Here is an 18,776-nt window from a genome sequence, read left to right as displayed (position 1 = left end):
ACACACACACTACTCAAAAAAATAAAGGGAACACTAAAATAACACATCCTAGATCTGAATGAAATATTCTTATTAAATACTTTTTTCTTTACATAGTTGAATGTGCTGACAACAAAATCACACAAATATTATCAATGGAAATCAAATTTATCAACCCATGGAGGTCTGGATTTGGAGTCACACTCAAAATTAAAGTGGAAACCACACTACAGGCTGATCCAACTTTGATGTAATGTCCTTAAAAAAGTCCAAATGAGGCTCAGTAGTGTGTGTGGCCTCCACGTGCCTGTATGACCTCCCTACAGCGCCTGAGGATGCTCCTGATGAGGTGGCGGATGGTCTCCTGAGGGATCAAATCAAATTTATTTATATAGCCCTTCGTACATCAGCTGATATCTCAAAGTACTGTACAGAAACCCAGCCTAAAACCCCAAACAACAAGCAATGCAGGTGTAGAAGCACGGTGGCTAGGAAAACTCCCTAGAAAGGCCAAAACCTAGGAAGAAACCTGGAGAGGAACCAGGATATGTGGGGTGGCCAGTCCTCTTCTGGCTGTGCCGGGTGGAGATTATAACAGAACATGGTCAAGATGTTCAAATGTTCATAAATGACCAGCATGGTCGAATAATAATAAGGCAGAACAGTTGAAACTGGAGCAGCAGCACAGTCAGGTGGACTGGGGACAGCAAGGGGTCATCATGTCAGGTATTCCTGGGGCATGGTCCTAGGGCTCAGGTCCTCCGAGAGAGAGAAAGAAAGAGAGAATTAGAGAGAGCATATGTGGGATGGCCAGTCCTCTTCTGGCTGTGCCGGGTGGAGATTATGACAGAACATGGGATCTCCTCTCAGACCTGGACTAAAGCATCCGCCAACTCCTGGACAGTATGTGGTGCAACGCCACGAGCAGACACATGCACATTTGTGGCCTGTTGGAGGTCATTTTGCAGGGCTCTGGCAGTGCTCCTCCTGCTCCTCCTTGCACAAAGGCGGAGGTAGCGGTCCTGCTGCTGAGTTGTTGCCCTCCTACGGCCTCCTCCACGTCTCCTGATGTACTGGCCTGTCTCCTGGTAGCGCCTCCATGCTCTGGACACTACGCTGACAGACACAGCAAACCTTCTTGCCACAGCTCGCATTGATGTGCCATCCTGGATGAGCTGCACTACCTGAGTCACTTGTGTGGGTTGTAGACTCCGTCTCATGCTACCACTAGAGTGAAAGCACCGCCAGCATTCAAAAGTGACCAAAACATCAGCCAGGAAGCATAGGAACTGAGAAGTGGTCTGTGGTCACCACCTGCAGAACCACTCCTTTATTGGGGGTGTCTTGCTAAATGCCTATAATTTCCACCTGTTGTCTATTCCATTTGCACAACAGCATGTGAAATGTATTGTCAATCAGTGTTGCTTCCTAAGTGGACAGTTTGATTTCACAGAAGTGTGATTGACTTGGAGTTACATTGTGTTGTTCAAGTGTTCCCTTTATTTTTTTGAGCAGTGTATATATATATACACAAAACAATAGCAATATTTATTGCAAACCAAAGCTTCTAGATACTGTACATATGTACACTATCAACAGCTTGCAGTGTTGTGAGAATGCCCTCTATAAACTAAAGACTTGTGACTCTCACTGAGGTCCTTGTAGCTTTAGTGTCAGGAGAGAGTAGAGAGCATTGTCATCTATTTTCAGTGGGGGTTTTCCTAAATGTGCGGTGCAGTACAAGTCACTGGCTTCCTGGGGAAGAATGTTGGAGCTTTTCATAATTATCTCATCATACACATGACAAGTGTCCTCTTCACCCTGAGAGAGAGGAAGAGAACAAGAGAGAGCGGGAATTGGGTAGAGTTTATTTGTTGACCGAGTTGGTGCAGAATGACGGCTGTCTGATGAGGACATGCAAAATCTTATTCAAACTATGATAAAGCATAAACCAAGATCCAATTCACCTGTGCAATGGCTACAGGATCTGATACTTTAGATGCTGTAAATGCTGAGGGACACAAATTAGAGGCTTCAACATATCATAAACAAATAATATTATCGTACCTGCATTATATGTAGGTAAGATATCAAAGAAAGGGAACTTGGTCTTACTCAGTGAGCACGGCATTGATCGTTTTCTGAAGAATACACAAAGTGCAACCACAGTGCAACACATCAACAGTCCGACAGCTCCCACAACAACATGGACACGTACAAAACCTAAAGTAAAGAAAGAGAATAATTCAACAAAATCTCAATCAAACCCATTTTCCAGTGTTTTTAGAACAAAATAGAGTGGCCTAAAGTTAAATTACCTGTGCTGTCAATCAGAATCGATGAGGATGTTGGTGCGACATCCCAATCTGCAACAGGTAACTTTTTGCATGGCACCATTAAAGTGACATAACAAAAGCATACAGAACATAAATGGAACATTTATTAGAATAAAAAAATAATTGGACAATAGGAGCTTATTTTTTAAGCTATTTAAAGTTATATCAACCTGTGTAAATGTGGGGACCTCTGGGGACACATATCTGTTTGTTTGTGTGGTGTCCTTCTTATCAGGTGTAAACAGTGAAGTGACCAATGGAGCTGTGGGTAGAAACAGTAGAGGGTAGACCGAGTATGATTTTTGTGCATTCAAAGACAATCAAATGGGATAAAAGCAAAACAATATGCATACCTTTACTCACAGAGACATCTACTTTTGTTAAAACATCTCTTCCCCACTGATCAAGTCCACAATAGTAAAGTCCAGAGTCCTGTAATTTCAGGTTTTTGATGGTGGCAATGAAAGTATGTCCATGGATATTGTCATACCCAGAAAATCTTCCTACTGTGACAAATGTGTCCACTTTCACACTTCTGATGAGAACGTCACTGTAGGAACATGGGTGGCGACACAAATATTTGGGCTTATATTGATATCCATCTGGATATGAACACTTAATGTCTAAAGATCCACCTTCATTTCCATGCTCTCCAATGTTGCTCCTTTTTGCATAACAGCTTAAAACTTGATAAAAGAGAAGACAATGTTATTCTTTATCATAATAACAAATAATAGTTGAAACGTGAAATAAACAAAAACTTTGTGGAATTGTTCGGCAAAAGTATATTCTATACAATTTGCACTATGCAGGAGTCTCTTTCACAAAGAAAATAATCAACAACAAAAATGGTCTGCAATTGTAATCAACAACAACAAATCAACAACAACAAAAATGGTTTGTGTTAAAACTCACCTGGCAAGTAAAGGAGAATCATCAGATAGAATTTCATGTTTAAATGTTTTTCTTATTTCACCACAGATCCCTTTTTCTCTCAAATGATCCTACTGTCACTATATCAGTCTCTACCCAGCAGCATCACTTGCAGTGGCTTTGGGCTGTTTTTGCTTTATTACAGGAAGTGAAAAAATAAACTGATTGCAATGTTTCAGGAAGGAAGTGCTACAGACAAATGCTACTTTTGTTAAATCAAAAGCCTATGAGGCAGACGGAGACATCAAAGACAGACGAAATATCCCATAATTGTTCATCTGGAGGAATTAAATGACCTGGTTATTAGCTATTAGATGCACTCTCGAAACCAGACATATGAATGTGTTTTGTTTGGTTCTGTAAATACATTTTAGAATTTGCACTTGAACACAACAGGTAACACCTGTGGCCTGACCGGTCAACCGCAGTGCTTTACTGTCCTCTACTAGTAGTTAAAAATCTTTACTTGTCTTGGTATATTTTCATGTCATAAAACATCTGTATGATACAGTATGTACCCTTCATGAGTCAATTCTAAACAACACAACATTCTCAAAAGCATTCTCAAAATATATTCCCTCCCTCTCAGGACACAATCTATCACAGTGAAATGTTTGCAAAGGTCAAGGGGTCTCCTGCCATCTATAGGGAAGTCCCTCATACTTTCATGTTGTAAGCAACTGCCATCCCGAAAGACAACTAATAGCGATTAACTGCTATTATATTACACATTGACCAGATTAAGAACCTACGCACACTTCAGATACAAGTTGTGTGTTGCATACTAGCTATGTGTTCGGTTAAATGTTTTATTTAGCTATACTGAACAAAAATATAAACGCAACATGTAAAGTGTTGGTCTAATGTTTCATGAGCTGAAATAAAAGATACCAGAATTTTTTCCATATGCACAAAAAGCATATTTCTCTCAAACGTTGTGCAGTAATTAGTTTATATCACTGTTAATGAGCCTTTCCCATTTGCCAAGATAATCCATCCACTTGACAGATGTGGCATATCAAGAGGCTGATTAAACAGCATGATAATTACACAGGTGCACCTTGTGCTGGGAACAATAAAAGGACACTCTAAAATGTGCAGTTTGTCACACAACTCTCTCGACCTTGTCCTCTTCCGAGTCCGTAGGGGAGTTGCAGCGATGGGACAAGACTAACTACCAATTGGATATCACATAATTAAGGAGAAAAGGGGGTAATAAAAATAAAAATAAAAAAAAAATAATTGTTGCATGTTGGGTTTATAGTTTGGTTCTGTATATAATATCCTTTAATCGTGACACTGGAAAATGATCTTTAAAAAAACATTTAAAAAATGTCTGTTCATTCCTCTTACTCTACTTATTAACTGTCTAAAAATACAAAAAATATGGTGACTTGCAATGTGTAAGCCTTTCCTTTCAGTTGTTTTCCCCTTTGAACTTTTCTGTTTCCGCTGTGCAACTCCCCCATTCTCCCCACCTCTTAGCTGGACAAAGCCTCACATGAAAGAGCAGAACATCCAACTGACCATCATCCAGTAATTAAAAAATAATTAGAAATTATTCTTACGTCATACTGTGTCTTCAATGCAATGACCAAATATGAACATTAAGGAGAAAAGGAAGGAGAGATTCAACTGAGGGAGACGGAAGTCAACAGGCCTAACAGTGTAGCCTAAGGTGGTTTCACCAACACCACCTTCTGACTCACAGTACCCACTGCATTAGATATCTCTCCATATCTCAGCAGCAACAACGGAAGCAAGGCTTCACCCCAGGTACTACTATAAGACAAATGCAGTTCCGTTTCTGTATCAAGTCCAACTTCTTCTTCCTGTGATCACCTGCCCATTACTGAAGCAGCTTTGGAACATCAACCTGCAAGAGGGTAAAATATTTAGATGAGATTTATTCACCGATATTCTTCCTGACTGTAAATTCAAGAGAAATGCTGGCTTTATATATATATATATATATAATGTGGTCTTTCCTCATTTTCCTCTCTACACTGAAAGCGCGAACCACTGCTTTTAATCAGGGCAAGGTGTCTGGTAACATGACCGAATACAAACAGTGCAGCTATTCCCTCCGCAAGGCTATCAAACAAGCTAAGCGTCAGTACAGAGACAAAGTAGAATCTCAATTCAACGGCTCAGACACAAGAGGCATGTGGCAGGGTCTACAGTCAATCACGGACTACAGGAAGAAATCCAGCCCAGTCACGGACCAGGATGTCCTGCTCCCAGGCAGACTAAATAACTTTTTTGCAGGCCACTGACACGGCCTGCAACGAAAACTTGCGGTCTCTCCTTCACTGCAGCCGAGGTGAGTAAGACATTTAAACGTGTTAACCCTCGCAAGGCTGCAGGCCCAGACGGCATCCCCAGCCGCGCCCTCAGAGCATGCGCAGACCAGCTGGCCGGTGTGTTTACGGACATATTCAATCAATCCCTATACCAGTCTGCTGTTCCCACATGCTTCAAAAGGGCCACCATTGTTCCTGTTCCCAAGAAAGCTAAGGTAACTGAGTTAAACGACTACCGCCCCGTAGCACTCACTTCCGTCATGAAGTGCTTTGAGAGACTAGTCAAGGACCATATCACCTCCACCCTACCTGACACCCTAGACCCACTCCAATTTGCTTACCGCCCAAATAGGTCCACAGACGATGCAATCTCAACCACACTGCACACTGCCCTAACCCATCTGGACAAGAGGAATACCTATGTGAGAATGCTGTTCATTGACTACAGCTCGGCATTCAACACCATAGTACCCTCCAAGCTCGTCATCAAGCTCGAGACCCTGGGTCTCGACCCCGCCCTGTGCAACTGGGTACTGGACTTCCTGACGGGCCGCCCCCAGGTGGTGAGGGTAGGCAACAACATCTCCTCCCCGCTGATCCTCAACACTGGGGCCCCACAAGGGTGCGTTCTGAGCCCTCTCCTGTACTCCCTGTTCACCCACGACTGCGTGGCCACGCACGCCTCCAACTCAATCATCAAGTTTGCGGACGACACAACAGTGGTAGGCTTGATTACCAACAACGACGAGACGGCCTACAGGGAGGAGGTGAGGGCCCTCGGAGTGTGGTGTCAGGAAAATAACCTCACACTCAACGTCAACAAAACTAAGGAGATGATTGTGGACTTCAGGAAACAGCAGAGGGAACACCACCCTATCCACATCGATGGAACAGTAGTGGAGAGGGTAGCAAGTTTTAAGTTCCTCGGCATACACATCACAGACAAACTGAATTGGTCCACTCACACAGACAGCATTGTGAAGAAGGCGCAGCAGCCCCTCTTCAACCTCAGGAGGCTGAAGAAATTCGGCTTGTCACCAAAAGCACTCACAAACTTCTACAGATGCACAATCGAGAGCATCCTGGCGGGCTGTATCACCGCCTGGTACGGCAACTGCTCCGCCCTCAACCGTAAGGCTCTCCAGAGGGTAGTGAGGTCTGCACAACGCATCACCGGGGGAAAACTACCTGCCCTCCAGGACACCTACACCACCCGATGTCACAGGAAGGCCATAAAGATCATCAAGGACATCAACCACCCGAGCCACTGCCTGTTCACCCCGCTATCATCCAGAAGGCGAGGTCAGTACAGGTGCATCAAAGCTGGGACCGAGAGACTGAAAAACAGCTTCTATCTCAAGGCCATCAGACTGTTAAACAGCCACCACTAACATTGAGTGGCTGTCGCCAACACACTGACACTGACTCAACTCCAGCCACTTTAATAATGGGAAATTATGTAAATATATCACTAGCCACTTTAAACAATGCTACCTTATATAATGTTACTTACCTTACATTATTCATCTCATATGCATACGTATATACTGTACTCTATATCATCGACTGTATCCTTATGTAATACATGTATCACTAGCCACTTTAACTATGCCACTTTGTTTACATACTCATCTCATATGTATATACTGTACTCGATACCATCTACTGTATCTTGCCTATGCTGCTCTGTACCATCACTCATTCATATATCCTTATGTACATATTCTTTATCCCCTCACACTGTGTACAAGACAGTAGTTTTGGAATTGTTAGTTAGATTACTTGTTGGTTATTACTGCATTGTCGGAACTAGAAGCACAAGCATTTCGCTACACTCGCATTAACATCTGCTAACCATGTGTATGTGACAAATAAAATTTGATTTGATTTGATTTTGATTTGATTTGATACTCCCTCCCTCACCCTTCAAGTTCTTGCTCTCTGGTTTTTCCTCTTTGTCCTTGGATATGTACTCCTTAGTGGTCTCCACAGCAGAGAAGTTTAGGTCTATGACATCCTGGTCATCCAGGTCATCTGACTTGAAGTAGAAGAAACTAGCACAGCTCTTCCCCATCTTCTTCAGGCGTTCCCATTTCACTCTGTCAGTTGTTGGCTCCTTAAGTATGAAGTATTTAAGAAAAGATAGTTGCATGAATCATACAAGTATGAAATGCAGTATTAGATTAATCATTATTTAATAATGTAGTGTATGTTCATTTCATATATTTTCTGAATGCTTCTGGAATGTCCATAAGTCAGGACACAGCTTATGTAAAACCTATGAAACTTTGCCTCTACGAGCACCTTCTGTAAAACTGTATATCTTGCATATAGCAATCAGGATTTTTTCATCCCTTACAGGGCGATGTGTCGGTAGGGATCTGCGAGCCACTGTGTAAGTAACTCTGGCAGATGTTTCCTTAAAAGGCAGTATGGGTCAGAGCGTTCTGCTCTGGAATTTCATTCGTCTTAGAATTGGAACCAGCATGCCAGCATTAACCAGACTCATTATTCCATGAGCCTGTATTTTACCTTGTTCATCAAAACCTTCTCCAGATCTCAAGGGGCTTTGTGAAAACAAGACGACATGCAAACACCCTACAGATGGCCAAGTACAGCTTTGTAGGATGGAAATTAAGTATTGATAACTATACTACTGCTACATAATTGGTTAACATTTGAATACAGTGTGAATCATATATCCTGCTATTTATACATGTTCTCTTTATGGCTCAGGGGTTCATTTGTTTAGGATTTAAAAAGAAAAAAATGGGGCTGCCTAGCAACTCCTCAGACTCATGATGCCCCAGTGTGTAGGTGACATTTTGCCCGTTCACAAGACTTCTCTATAGTCTCTATACACGCAGCTGTTTCAACATTGCTCACGATTCCTTACTTGCAACCTGTTGGAGCCTTTATCCAACAGCCGAGTGTCAACATACTCTGGGTCTCTAAAGATAAAGAGAAGCTTAGACAGTGAGCTTATTAAATCATTAGGATATTATTGTATCATCTGAAAAAATTTACTTCATTTACAAAATAGGACACGGGGTCGTCACAGTCAAGATCTGAGACTTGTGTAATATGTCATATTTATATTTTACACTAATACAATTGCTCAGAGAAAGATTTTGATTAACAAGTAATTATTTTTCTCATAAAAATAGGTAGGGTTCAAAATGACTGTTTTCAATGCCTTTCACCTTGCGAGGATAACGGCACTGAGCCTTTAAAAAAGGTTTTATGAGCTGGGAGGGATCTTAGACCATTCCTCCATACAGAATCCTTTCCAGATCATTGATATCATTAGTCTGCACTTATGGGCTGCACTCTTCAATTCAACCCACGGGTTTTCAATGGGGTTCAAGTCCGGAGACTGATAGCCATTGCAACATTTTGATTTTGTGGCCAATTAACCATTTCTGAGGATTTTGATGTGTGCTTGGGGTTATTGTCTTGTTGGAAGATCTACTTGCGGCCAAATTTCAGCCTCCTGGCCGAGGCAACCAGGTTTTGGGCAAAACATGTCCTTGTACTGGGTAAAGTTCATGATGCTGTTGACCTTAACAAGGACCAGTGGATTCAAAATAGCCCCATAACATCAAAAAGCCACCACCATATTTTACAGTAGGTATGGGGTTCTTTTCTGCTTATGCACTCTCATTTTGACACCAAACCCACCACCTGGCCAAGGATCTGGAAGGATTCTGTATAGAGGAATGGCCTAAGATCCCTCCCAATGTGTTCTCAAACTCATTTTAGGAAAAGGCTCAGTGCAGTTACCTTCACAAGGTGAGGTATTGAAAACAGGGGTGTCAATAATTTTGACTCCTACCTTTTTGAGAAAAACTAAACATGACTTGCAAAATGTTCTTATCTAAGCAATTTAATTAGTATAAAATATAATTCCCCTTTTTGGGGGGGTTGAGTACAATACAGCTCAGTATTTCAGTTAAGTATTTTATAGTAATTTTTGCTAATCTTAGCAAGGGTGTCAATCATTTTGGGACCCCACTGTATGTCTGTATTCCTATTTCTGTCAAACGCCAAACAATTATAGATTTATTTCCAGTAGAGACACTAACAGCAGCTATATTTGAAGTTAGTGGGTGAAATATTGCCCACAAAAGTATTCATCATCCCTGGTCTTGAATCCTGAAATTACTACACCATGTCTGGAATCCAGGGTTGACAGGTTGAGGGTCCTGATATACTTGGGCACTTGAATAAGGTGTCAAATTGGTAGGCCAACTTAAAGTACTCAATTGACAGCTGTTCATACATCTAGGATACACTATTACCACTGTAATAACACCATTTCAGAGTTCAACCAGCAAAAATAACTTCTAACGATTGTATTTTTTATTGGTTACAAGCTGTCCTTTACGCAAAACTAACGACATTGGCATCATACCTCAAAGGACAGCTCCCTTTGAATGAGTTTCTTGGTTTCGCGCTCACCGTAGTCAAGCATCGCCCCCCTATTGTATTTTATTGACGGCTGCTTGTCTGTCTGGTTCCTCTGCCGGAGCCCGACTGGCAGAGTTGGATCCGGGTCAATAACGGTCAGTTCGCACTGCAGCTCTTCCACTTCGGCGGATGTCAGAGCGGCTAACAGTTTGTCAATATCGGAATCATCCTCGCTCTCCACGGGGCATTGATTCTGCACATTCCACATTATTTCCCACGAAAATGTCCTGTTACGCAAACCGGTGCGTAATTGGTACGCCCGGTCTCCAAAAGTCCTTTGATATTAATAGTTGTATTGGAACACTCATCTCAGGTTCATTGACCTCTCCAGTCTCTCTTTGAAATTGTCCTTTAGTGCAATTGAAATAGGTCAGTACCATATCCTTGTCCAAACTATCAATAGGACTGCCTGGGCCGCCTCTCGAATAACTGTTTAGCTCAATGCCCAATTTGAGATCAGCGCACTGGAGCTGGACTGGAGCCATATGACAACACAAGGAAAAATGCAAATTGATAGCTATTAAATCATCTATATTTTGTATGGGGCTATTATAAGTTTGTGCATGATGTCATCAAGAGATTTATACTTTTGTAGCCTATTATGGCCATTTAATTCAAGGTTCTTTTGACTAACACCAATAATCCTTATGCATTCATCACGCAAGAAACCTGCTTATAGGATAGTGGTACAACACAAGTGTTGACATTACGACATCTAGTGGACCAAATTAAAAGATAAAACCGTCCCTTTGATATTAGGAGAAAATGTTTTTATTCCACAATATAAACTGCAATGTCTCAAACTACCTCTCTCCATTCCTTTCCAAAGTAACCCACCCAAGCATACACTACATGACCAAAAGTATGTGGACAACTGGTTCGTCAAACATCTCATTCCAAAATCATGGGCATTAGTATGGAGTTGGTCCCCCCCTTGCTGCTATAACAGCCCCCACTCTTCTAGGAAGGCTTTCCACTAGGATGTTGGAACATTGCTGTGGGGACTTGCTTCCATTCAGCCACAAGAGCATTAGTGAGGTCGGGCACTGATGTTGGCCGATTAAGCCTGGCTCATAGTCAATTCATCCAAAAGGTGTTCGATGGGGTTGAGGTCAGGGCTCTGTGCAGGCCAGTCAAGTTCTTCCACACGATTTCGACAAGCAATTTCAGTATGGACCTCGCTTTCTGCACGGGGGCATTGCCATGCTGAAAAAGGAAAGGACCTTCCCCAAACGGTTGCCACAAAGTTGAATGCACAGAATTGTCCAGAATGTCATTGTATGCTGTAGCGTTAAGATTTCTCTTCACTGGAACTAAGGGGCCTAGCCCGAACCATGAAAAACAACCCTAGACGACTATTCTTCCACCAAAATAAACAGTTGGCACTATGCATTTGGGATCGGTAGCATTCTCCTGGCATCAGCCAAACCCATATTTGTCAGTCAGACTGCCAGGTGGTGAAGCGTGATTCATCACTCCAGAGCAATGTGTTTCCACTGCTCCAGAGTCCAATGGCGGTGAGCTTCACACCACTCCAGTTGACGCTTAGCATAGCGCATGGTGATCTTAGGTTTGTGTGCGGCCGCTCAGCCATGGAGACCCATTTCATGAAGCTCCCAAACAACAGTTATTGTGCTGACGTTGATTCCAGAAGCAGTTTTGAACCCTGTCGCGAATGTCGCAGCCGAGTACCGACAATTTTGACACACTATGTGCTTCAACGGTACCTTTCTGTGAGCTTGTGTGGTCTACCACTTCACGGCTGAGCCGTTGTTGCTCCTAGATGTTTCCACTTCACAAGAACAGCACTTACAGTTGACCGGGGCAGCTCTAGGTAGAAATTTTACGTACTGGCATGTTGAAAGTCATTGAGCTCTTCACTAAGGCCATTCGACTGCCAAAGTTTGTCTATGGAAATTTCATGGCTGTGTGCTCGATTTTATACAGCTGTCAGGAACGGGTCTGGCTGAAATAGCCAAATCCACTAATTTGAAGGTGTCCACATACTTCTGTATGTAAAAGAGCCTTCGGAAAGTATTCAGACCCCTAGACTTTTTCCATGTTTTGTTAGGTTACAACCTTTATATATATATATATATATATATATATATATATATATATATATATATATATATATATATATATATAAATAAAAATTCTACACATAAATATCACATTTATATAAGTATTCAAACCCTTTACTAAGTACTTTGTTGAAGCCCCTTTGGCAGCAATTACAGCCTCGAGCCGCCTTGGGTATGACACTAGAAGCTTGGCACACCTGTATTTGGAGAGTTTCTCCCATTCTTCTCTGCAGATCCTCTCAAGCTCTGTCAGGTTGGATGGAGAGCGTTTCTGCACAGCTATTTTCAGGTCGCTCCAGAGATGTTCGATCGGGTTCAAGTACGGGCCACTCAAGGACATTGAGACTTGTTCCGAAGCCAGTCCTGCATTGAACCTTCGCCCCAGAGCAGGTTTTCATCAAGGATCGCCGTACTTTGCTCCGTTCATCTTTCCCTCCAGTCCCTGCCGCTGAAAACCATGCCCACAGCATGATGCTGCCACCACCATGCTTAACCGCAGGGATAGTGCCAGGTTTCCTCCAGATGTGACACTTGGCATTCAGGCCAAAGAGTTCAACTTGGTTTCATTAGACCAGAGAATCTTGTTTCTCATGGTCAGAGTCTTTAGGTGCCTTTTAACAAACTCCCAAGCGGGCTGTCATGTGCCTTTTACTGAGGAGTGGCTTCCATCTGGTCACTCTACCATAAAAGGCCTGATTTGGTGGAGTGCTTTATAGATGGTTGTCATTGTGGAAGGTTCTTCCATCTCCACGAGGAACTCTGGAGTTCTGACAGAGTGACCATTGGTCACCTCCCTAACCAAGACCCTTCTCCCTCGTTTGCTCAGTTTAGCCGTGCGGCCAGCTCTAGGTAGAGTCTTGGTGGGTCCAAACTTCTTCCATTTAGGAATGATGGAGCCCACTGTGTTCTTGGGGACCTTCAAATGCTGCATACATTCTTTGGTACCCTTCCCCAGACCTGCGCCGCCACAATCCTGTCTCAGAGCTCTACGGACAATTCCAAATCATGTCCAATCAATTGAATTTACCACAGGTAGATTGCAATCAAGTTGTAGAAACATCAAGGATGATCAATGGAAACAGGATGCGCCTGAGCTCAATTTCAAGTCTCATAGCAAAGGGTCTGAAGTCTTATGTATTTTTTAATACATTTGCTAAAATTTCCCAAAACAGGTTTTTGCTTTGTCATTATGTAGTATTGTGTGTAGATTTGAGGATTTGTATTTATTTAACCCATTTTAGAATAAGGCTATAATGTAACAAAATGTGGATAAAGTCAAGGGGTTTGAATACTTTCCAAAGGCACTGTATAGTGTATGTGGCAGTTGATCCAGTTCCTTCTGTCTGCTACATTGCTAGTCTACAACTGTAACTTACCCCAGTCGATACGCTTTCTGTTCTGTACATCAAACCATTGCTGAAGCATCAACACGTAGTTCAGAGACCAATCCATTGAATTCAATTGAGACAAACATTATTGCTCAGATAAATAAACTTAGTCGACTGATATAAGTCAGTATGATGGAAGTACTAAGTATTGGGTTTCCCAGAAAATACAGTTCTCTCCATCACATGATTTATTACGGGGAAAGAGGGGACCTTAACCATCTGTCTCAGGTTTTGCATGCAAGGAAGTTCAATATACCCTTGGATCTTTTCAGAGTGCCTTATTGTTTGACTCCTTTGCACCACCCATTATATGGAAACCCATGCAGCACACTGACTCCACATCATGTCACAACCACAAACAGTTCAAAGGAGGAAAGAAAAATATGTAAAAAAAAAAAAAGTAACAAACAGTATAGTTCTGGACAACAACCCAATAAAGAGGAGGAGATAGCACCGTTGTCACAAAGGGGATGAGGACAAGTGAGGTGTCTGTGACATCCTGACTTGTGTGGCCAGGTTGCTAACGGAGTAGGCCGAAAACCGTCAGACTTTCCTTCCAAAACTCCATCCATTCTCTCCTCAAATCCTCAGCGGCCATCGCTTATTGTACAGCCGACACACACATAGTCCTCTTTCTCAGCCAACTCGGCTGTCACACCCACACAGACCTGGTGGAACCACTGGTTACAGCTGCCGTCACACTGGACCCAGTCCACCTGAAATAAGTCAAAAACACCAAATAAAGAAAACTCAAGTGACATAAGACAGACAAGGAACTGAACATTCAGTACATTTGACAATTTCTACGACTAACAAACTGCTAGGCATTCTGTCCCTCTCTCCTTTATTTGAACTCCAACACTAGCAGCCAGTCAATCAGGTTTTTCGCAATTAATAAAATATTGCTCATTATTTCATATTTTCTTATCAGTGAGTGATTTATTTGACCTCATCTCCTTCTGGCTGCTGGCATCCCTCTGCTGGACACATGGCCATCTCCTCTTCAGAGTCGTCTGACTGGGAGAAGTCGGAACGAGGAGATGAGGAGGTCGAGGCTGCTCTGCGTTCCAGGTTCTTCTCCTTGTTCATTTTCTGTCTCTTGTTTTGGAGCTTCTTGGCCTTGTCCCTGCGCTCTGTCTCCAGAGCCTCCCTCTCCAGGCGTCGCTTGGCCTTCTTCTCTGCTCTGTTAACTACTTCTTTTTTCAGGCCATCCTGAAGAGATAAAAAAACAACATCTTAAAGTAAGTAAACTGTATTTCTTATTTTCATCAGTGATGATACGGTAACAGTAATAAACTAAATGCTTTTATAGGCCAATAATAAAAATACTTACAATTTAATTTAATGTATTTGTATGAAAGGCTGTGGAGAAATCATAGTCATATCAGAGCTGTAGCTCCGCCCACCAGTGAAATGGAGAAAAACATGCTGGGCAATTCCAGCTCAGAGAAGTCAAGTGAGAGAAAGTTCCAGCCATCCTGTGGTTTTCCACAAGTTAGCTTCATTGTGTTAGCCTCCTTGTTGATATGCAAGTACATTTTTAATATCCTTCAGGTGTTTGTCTAAAGACACAATTGGGGACAATATCATTTTATGGATACGCTAATTATGCATTTCTACTGCGAGCCATCAAGAGCTAGCAACTGTAACAAAGCTTGCTAGCTCCATCTCGCCGATCATATTATTTCTGACATTTATCCTAGAATTCGTATTGTGTAATGTTCCTCAGTGCCTTTTTTTACATACCCTGTATAGATGTCCAGAAGATGGCACCGACAGACATGGAAGCTCTGGTTCTAGCTCCTAAGCAACTTTTCAGTATTTCGTTTTTTTGTGTCATTTCTTACATTATTAGCCCAGAACGTTTGTGTTGTTACATACAGCCGGAAATAACTTTTGGATATCAGAGTGGCGGTAACTCACCAACATTACGATCAGAAATATGACTTTCTCGAATTTGAATCCTTTGTTCATTCCCCGCAAGGCAATTTTATTTAATCCTGATGCTGCTCCAAGATGCCACCGGCGGAGGAGAGGTATTCTGAGTGGACTTCTTTTCCGACTCAGGAGGCGTGAACACCATCCACCACTTCAGAGTATATGGATACACTGTCCCCGTCCATTCAGCCACCTGGGTTCTCAGTACACAGTGCAGATATGAACAAAGAACTCTCCGGGAAGAAGGCGGAGGGCAATTTGAACTTATTTCAGAGGCTGCTCCAAGACGCCGCCGGCAGAGAAGAGGTATTCAGAGTGGACTTCGAGTCCATCCACCACTTCAGAGTATTTTACTCGCTAATGTTCGGTCCTTGGACAATAAAGTAGATGAGCTTAGGGCGAGGATCCCCTTCCAGAGAGACATCAGGAACTGTAACATACTGTTTCACAAAATCATGGCTCTCTCCAGGTATACTATCCCCATCCATACAGCCAGCTGGGTTCTCAGTACATTGCGCAGACAGGAATAAAGAATTCTCTGGGAAGAAGAAAGGCGGGGGTGTATGTTTCATGATTAACTACACATGGTGTGATTGTGATAACGTACAGGAACTCAAGTCCTTTTGTTCACCCAACCTAGAATATCTTAATCAAATGTCGACAGTATTAACTTCCAAGATAATTCTCTTTGGTTATAGTAAGAGCTGTGAAAATTCCTCTCAAGCCGATACCAGGACAGCCGTCAAGGAACTACACTGGACTTTCTGCAAACTGGAAATCACATATCCTGAGGCCGCACTTATTGGTAGGTGGGGATTTAAAACAAAACGGAATTTGAGAACACACTACCGAAATTCCATCAACACATTGCCTGTAGTACTCGTGCTACAAAATCTCTCAACCATTGTTACTCCCCCTTCCGGGATGGCTTCAAGGCCCTCCCCCACTCTCCCTTTGGCAAATCAGATTGACTCTATTTTGCACCTACCTTCCTATATGCAGAAAGTCAAAATAGGAAGTACGCGTGCTAAGGTCTATTCAACGCTGGTCTGACCAATCAGAATCCATGGTTCAAGATTGTTTAGATCACGGCGACTGGGATATGTTCCGGGTTGCCTCTGAGAATAACATTGACATATACACGGACATGGTGACTGAGTTCATCGGGAAGTGTATAGGGGATGTTGTTCCCACTGACTATTAACACCTACCCAAACCAAAAACCGCAGGTAGATGGTAGCATTCGCGCAAAACAGAAAGCAACCACCACTTAACCACGGCAAGGTAACTGGGAATATAAACAGTGTAATTATTCCCTCCGTAAGGAAATCAAACAGGCAAAACGTGGAGTCGCAATTCCACAGCTCAGACCCGAGACGTACAGTGCCTTGCGAAAGTATTCGGCCCCCTTGAACTCTGCGACCTTTTGCCACATTTCAGGCTTCAAACATAAAGATATAAAACTGTATTTTTTTGTGAAGAATCAACAACAAGTGGGACACAATCATGAAGTGGAACGACATTTATTGGATATTTCAAACTTTTTTAACAAATCAAAAACTGAAAAATTGGGCGTGCAAAATTATTCAGCCCCTTTACTTTCAGTGCAGCAAACTCTCTCCAGAAGTTCAGTGAGGATCTCAATGATCCAATGTTGACCTAAATGACTAATGATGATAAATACAATCCACCTGTGTGTAATCAAGTCTCCGTATAAATGCACCTGCACTGTGATAGTCTCAGAGGTCCGTTAAAAGCGCAGAGAGCATCATGAAGAACAAGGAACACACCAGGCAGGTCCGAGATACTGTTGTGAAGAAGTGTAAAGCCGGATTTGGATACAAAAAGATTTCCCAAGCTTTAAACATCCCAAGGAGCACTGTGCAAGCGATAATATTGAAATGGAAGGAGTATCAGACCACTGCAAATCTACCAAGACCTGGCCGTCCCTCTAAACTTTCAGCTCATACAAGGAGAAGACTGATCAGAGATGATCACTCTGGATGAACTGCAGAGATCTACAGCTGAGGTGGGAGACTCAGCTGAGGTGGGAGACTGAGGTGGGAGACTCAGCTGAGGTGGGAGACTGAGGTGGGAGACTACGACAATCAGTCGTATATTGCACAAATCTGGCCTTTATGGAAGAGTGGCAAGAAGAAAGCCATTTCTTAAAGATATCCATAAAAAGTGTTGTTTAAAGTTTGCCACAAGCCACCTGGGAGACACACCAAACATGTGGAAGAATGTGCTCTGGTCAGATGAAACCAAAATTGAACTTTTTGTCAACAATGCAAAACGTTATGTTTGGCGTAAAAGCAACACACCATCCCCACTGTCAAACATGGTGGTGGCAGCATCATGGTTTGGGCCTGCTTTTCTTCAGCAGGGACAGGGAAGATGGTTAAAATTGATGGGAAGATGGATGGAGCCAAATACAGGACCATTCTGGAAGAAAACCTGATGGAGTCTGCAAAAGACCTGAGACTGGGACGGAGATTTGTCTTCCAACAAGACAATGATCCAAAACATAAAGCAAAATCTACAATGGAATGGTTCAAAAATAAACATATCCAGGTGTTAGAATGGCCAAGTCAAAGTCCAGACCTGAATCCAATCGAGAATCTGTGGAAAGAACTGAAAACTGCTGTTCACAAATGCTCTCCATCCAACCTCACTGAGCTCGAGCTGTTTTGCAAGGAGGAATGGGAAAACATTTCAGTCTCTCGATGTGCAAAACTGATAGAGACATACCCCAAGCGACTTACAGCTGTAATCGCAGCAAAAGGTGGCGCTACAAAGTATTAACTTAAGGGGGCTGAATAATTTTGCACGCCCAATTTTTCAGTTTTTGATTTGTTAAAAAAGTTTGAAATATCCAATAAATGTCGTTCCACTTCATGATTGTGTCCCACTTGTTGTTGATTCTTCACAGAAAAATACAGTTTTATATCTTTATGTTTGAAGCCTGAAATGTGGCAAAAGGTCGCAAAGTTCAAGGGGGCCGAATACTTTCGCAAGGCACTGTATGTGGCAGGGTCTACAGACAACCACAGATTACAAAGAGAAAACCAGCCACGGCGCAGAGACGGAAGTCTTGCTCCTGGATTAGCTAAACACCGTTGCCCGCTTTAAGGATAACACAGTGGCACTGACGCGGCCTGACCCCAAGGACTGTGGGCTCTCATTCTCTGTGGCCGATGTGAGTAAGACATTTAAGAGTGTTAACCCTCGCAGGGCTGCCGGCCCAGACGGCATACCTAGCCGCGTCCTCTGAGCATGCGCAGACCAGCTGTCTGGAGTGTTTACGGACATATTCAATCTCTCCTTATCCCAGTCTGCTGTCCT

The 18,776-nt window shown here is 42.7% G+C and overlaps 2 protein-coding genes, 1 long non-coding RNA gene and 1 other non-coding gene across 8 annotated transcripts in view; all 4 read right to left on the bottom strand.

Annotated features, from left to right (window-relative positions):
* Nucleotides 1-1,461: 1,461 nt before the first annotated feature.
* Nucleotides 1,462-2,202, bottom strand: LOC110492736 (uncharacterized). The gene is made up of 3 exons (XR_005036382.2): nt 2,095-2,202; nt 1,947-1,990; nt 1,462-1,800 (listed from the first exon to the last, which is right to left on the bottom strand). It is a non-coding gene; the product is annotated as an uncharacterized LOC110492736 (transcript).
* Nucleotides 2,203-2,402: 200 nt separating this feature from the next.
* Nucleotides 2,403-2,791, bottom strand: LOC149976913 (uncharacterized). Its single transcript, XR_016487312.1, has 2 exons — nt 2,669-2,791; nt 2,403-2,577 (listed from the first exon to the last, which is right to left on the bottom strand). It is a non-coding gene; the product is annotated as an uncharacterized LOC149976913 (long non-coding RNA).
* Nucleotides 2,792-3,336: 545 nt separating this feature from the next.
* Nucleotides 3,337-10,452, bottom strand: LOC149976912 (leiomodin-3-like). The gene is made up of 3 exons (XM_090203038.1): nt 9,966-10,452; nt 7,475-7,667; nt 3,337-5,124 (listed from the first exon to the last, which is right to left on the bottom strand). Exons 1-3 carry the CDS (start codon nt 10,227-10,229, stop codon nt 5,120-5,122), a joined length of 462 nt encoding a protein of 153 aa, XP_090059164.1. The 5' UTR covers nt 10,230-10,452; the 3' UTR covers nt 3,337-5,119.
* A 324-nt stretch (nt 10,453-10,776) lies between these two features.
* Nucleotides 10,777-18,776, bottom strand: part of kdm5bb (lysine demethylase 5Bb) — a 39,090-nt gene continuing 31,090 nt past the window's right edge. For 4 of the 5 annotated variants that reach the window (XR_016487309.1, XR_016487308.1, XM_021567191.3 and 1 more), the window contains 2 exons: nt 14,442-14,705; nt 10,777-14,209 (listed from right to left, as the gene is read on the bottom strand). Coding sequence is in view for 2 of the 5 variants with exons in the window: in XM_021567191.3 (XP_021422866.3) it covers nt 14,081-14,209; nt 14,442-14,705 (393 nt within the window). In the remaining 3 variants the exon portion in view is untranslated. The remainder of the gene's footprint in view (nt 14,210-14,441; nt 14,706-18,776) is intronic. The other variant, XR_016487310.1, reaches the window with a different exon arrangement.

The sequence above is a fragment of the Oncorhynchus mykiss genome, chromosome 16 (assembly GCF_057628025.1).
Source record: "Oncorhynchus mykiss isolate SJ-2025 chromosome 16, ASM5762802v1, whole genome shotgun sequence".
In the NCBI taxonomy this organism is placed as follows: domain Eukaryota; kingdom Metazoa; phylum Chordata; class Actinopteri; order Salmoniformes; family Salmonidae; genus Oncorhynchus; species Oncorhynchus mykiss.
The sequence above is the reverse complement of the archived record's forward strand: the minus strand, read 5'-3'. Positions and strand labels throughout refer to the sequence as shown.

Excerpts from the sequence above, each read along its gene's own strand:
- LOC149976912 (XM_090203038.1), bottom strand. The coding sequence starts at position 10,229 with ATGTGGAATGTGCAGAATCAATGCCCCGTGGAGAGCGAGGATGATTCC. Across the intron at positions 7,668-9,965 it reads AAAGGGAGCTGTCCTTTGAG|GAGCCAACAACTGACAGAGT; the intron begins GTATGATGCCAA and ends TTCATACTTAAG.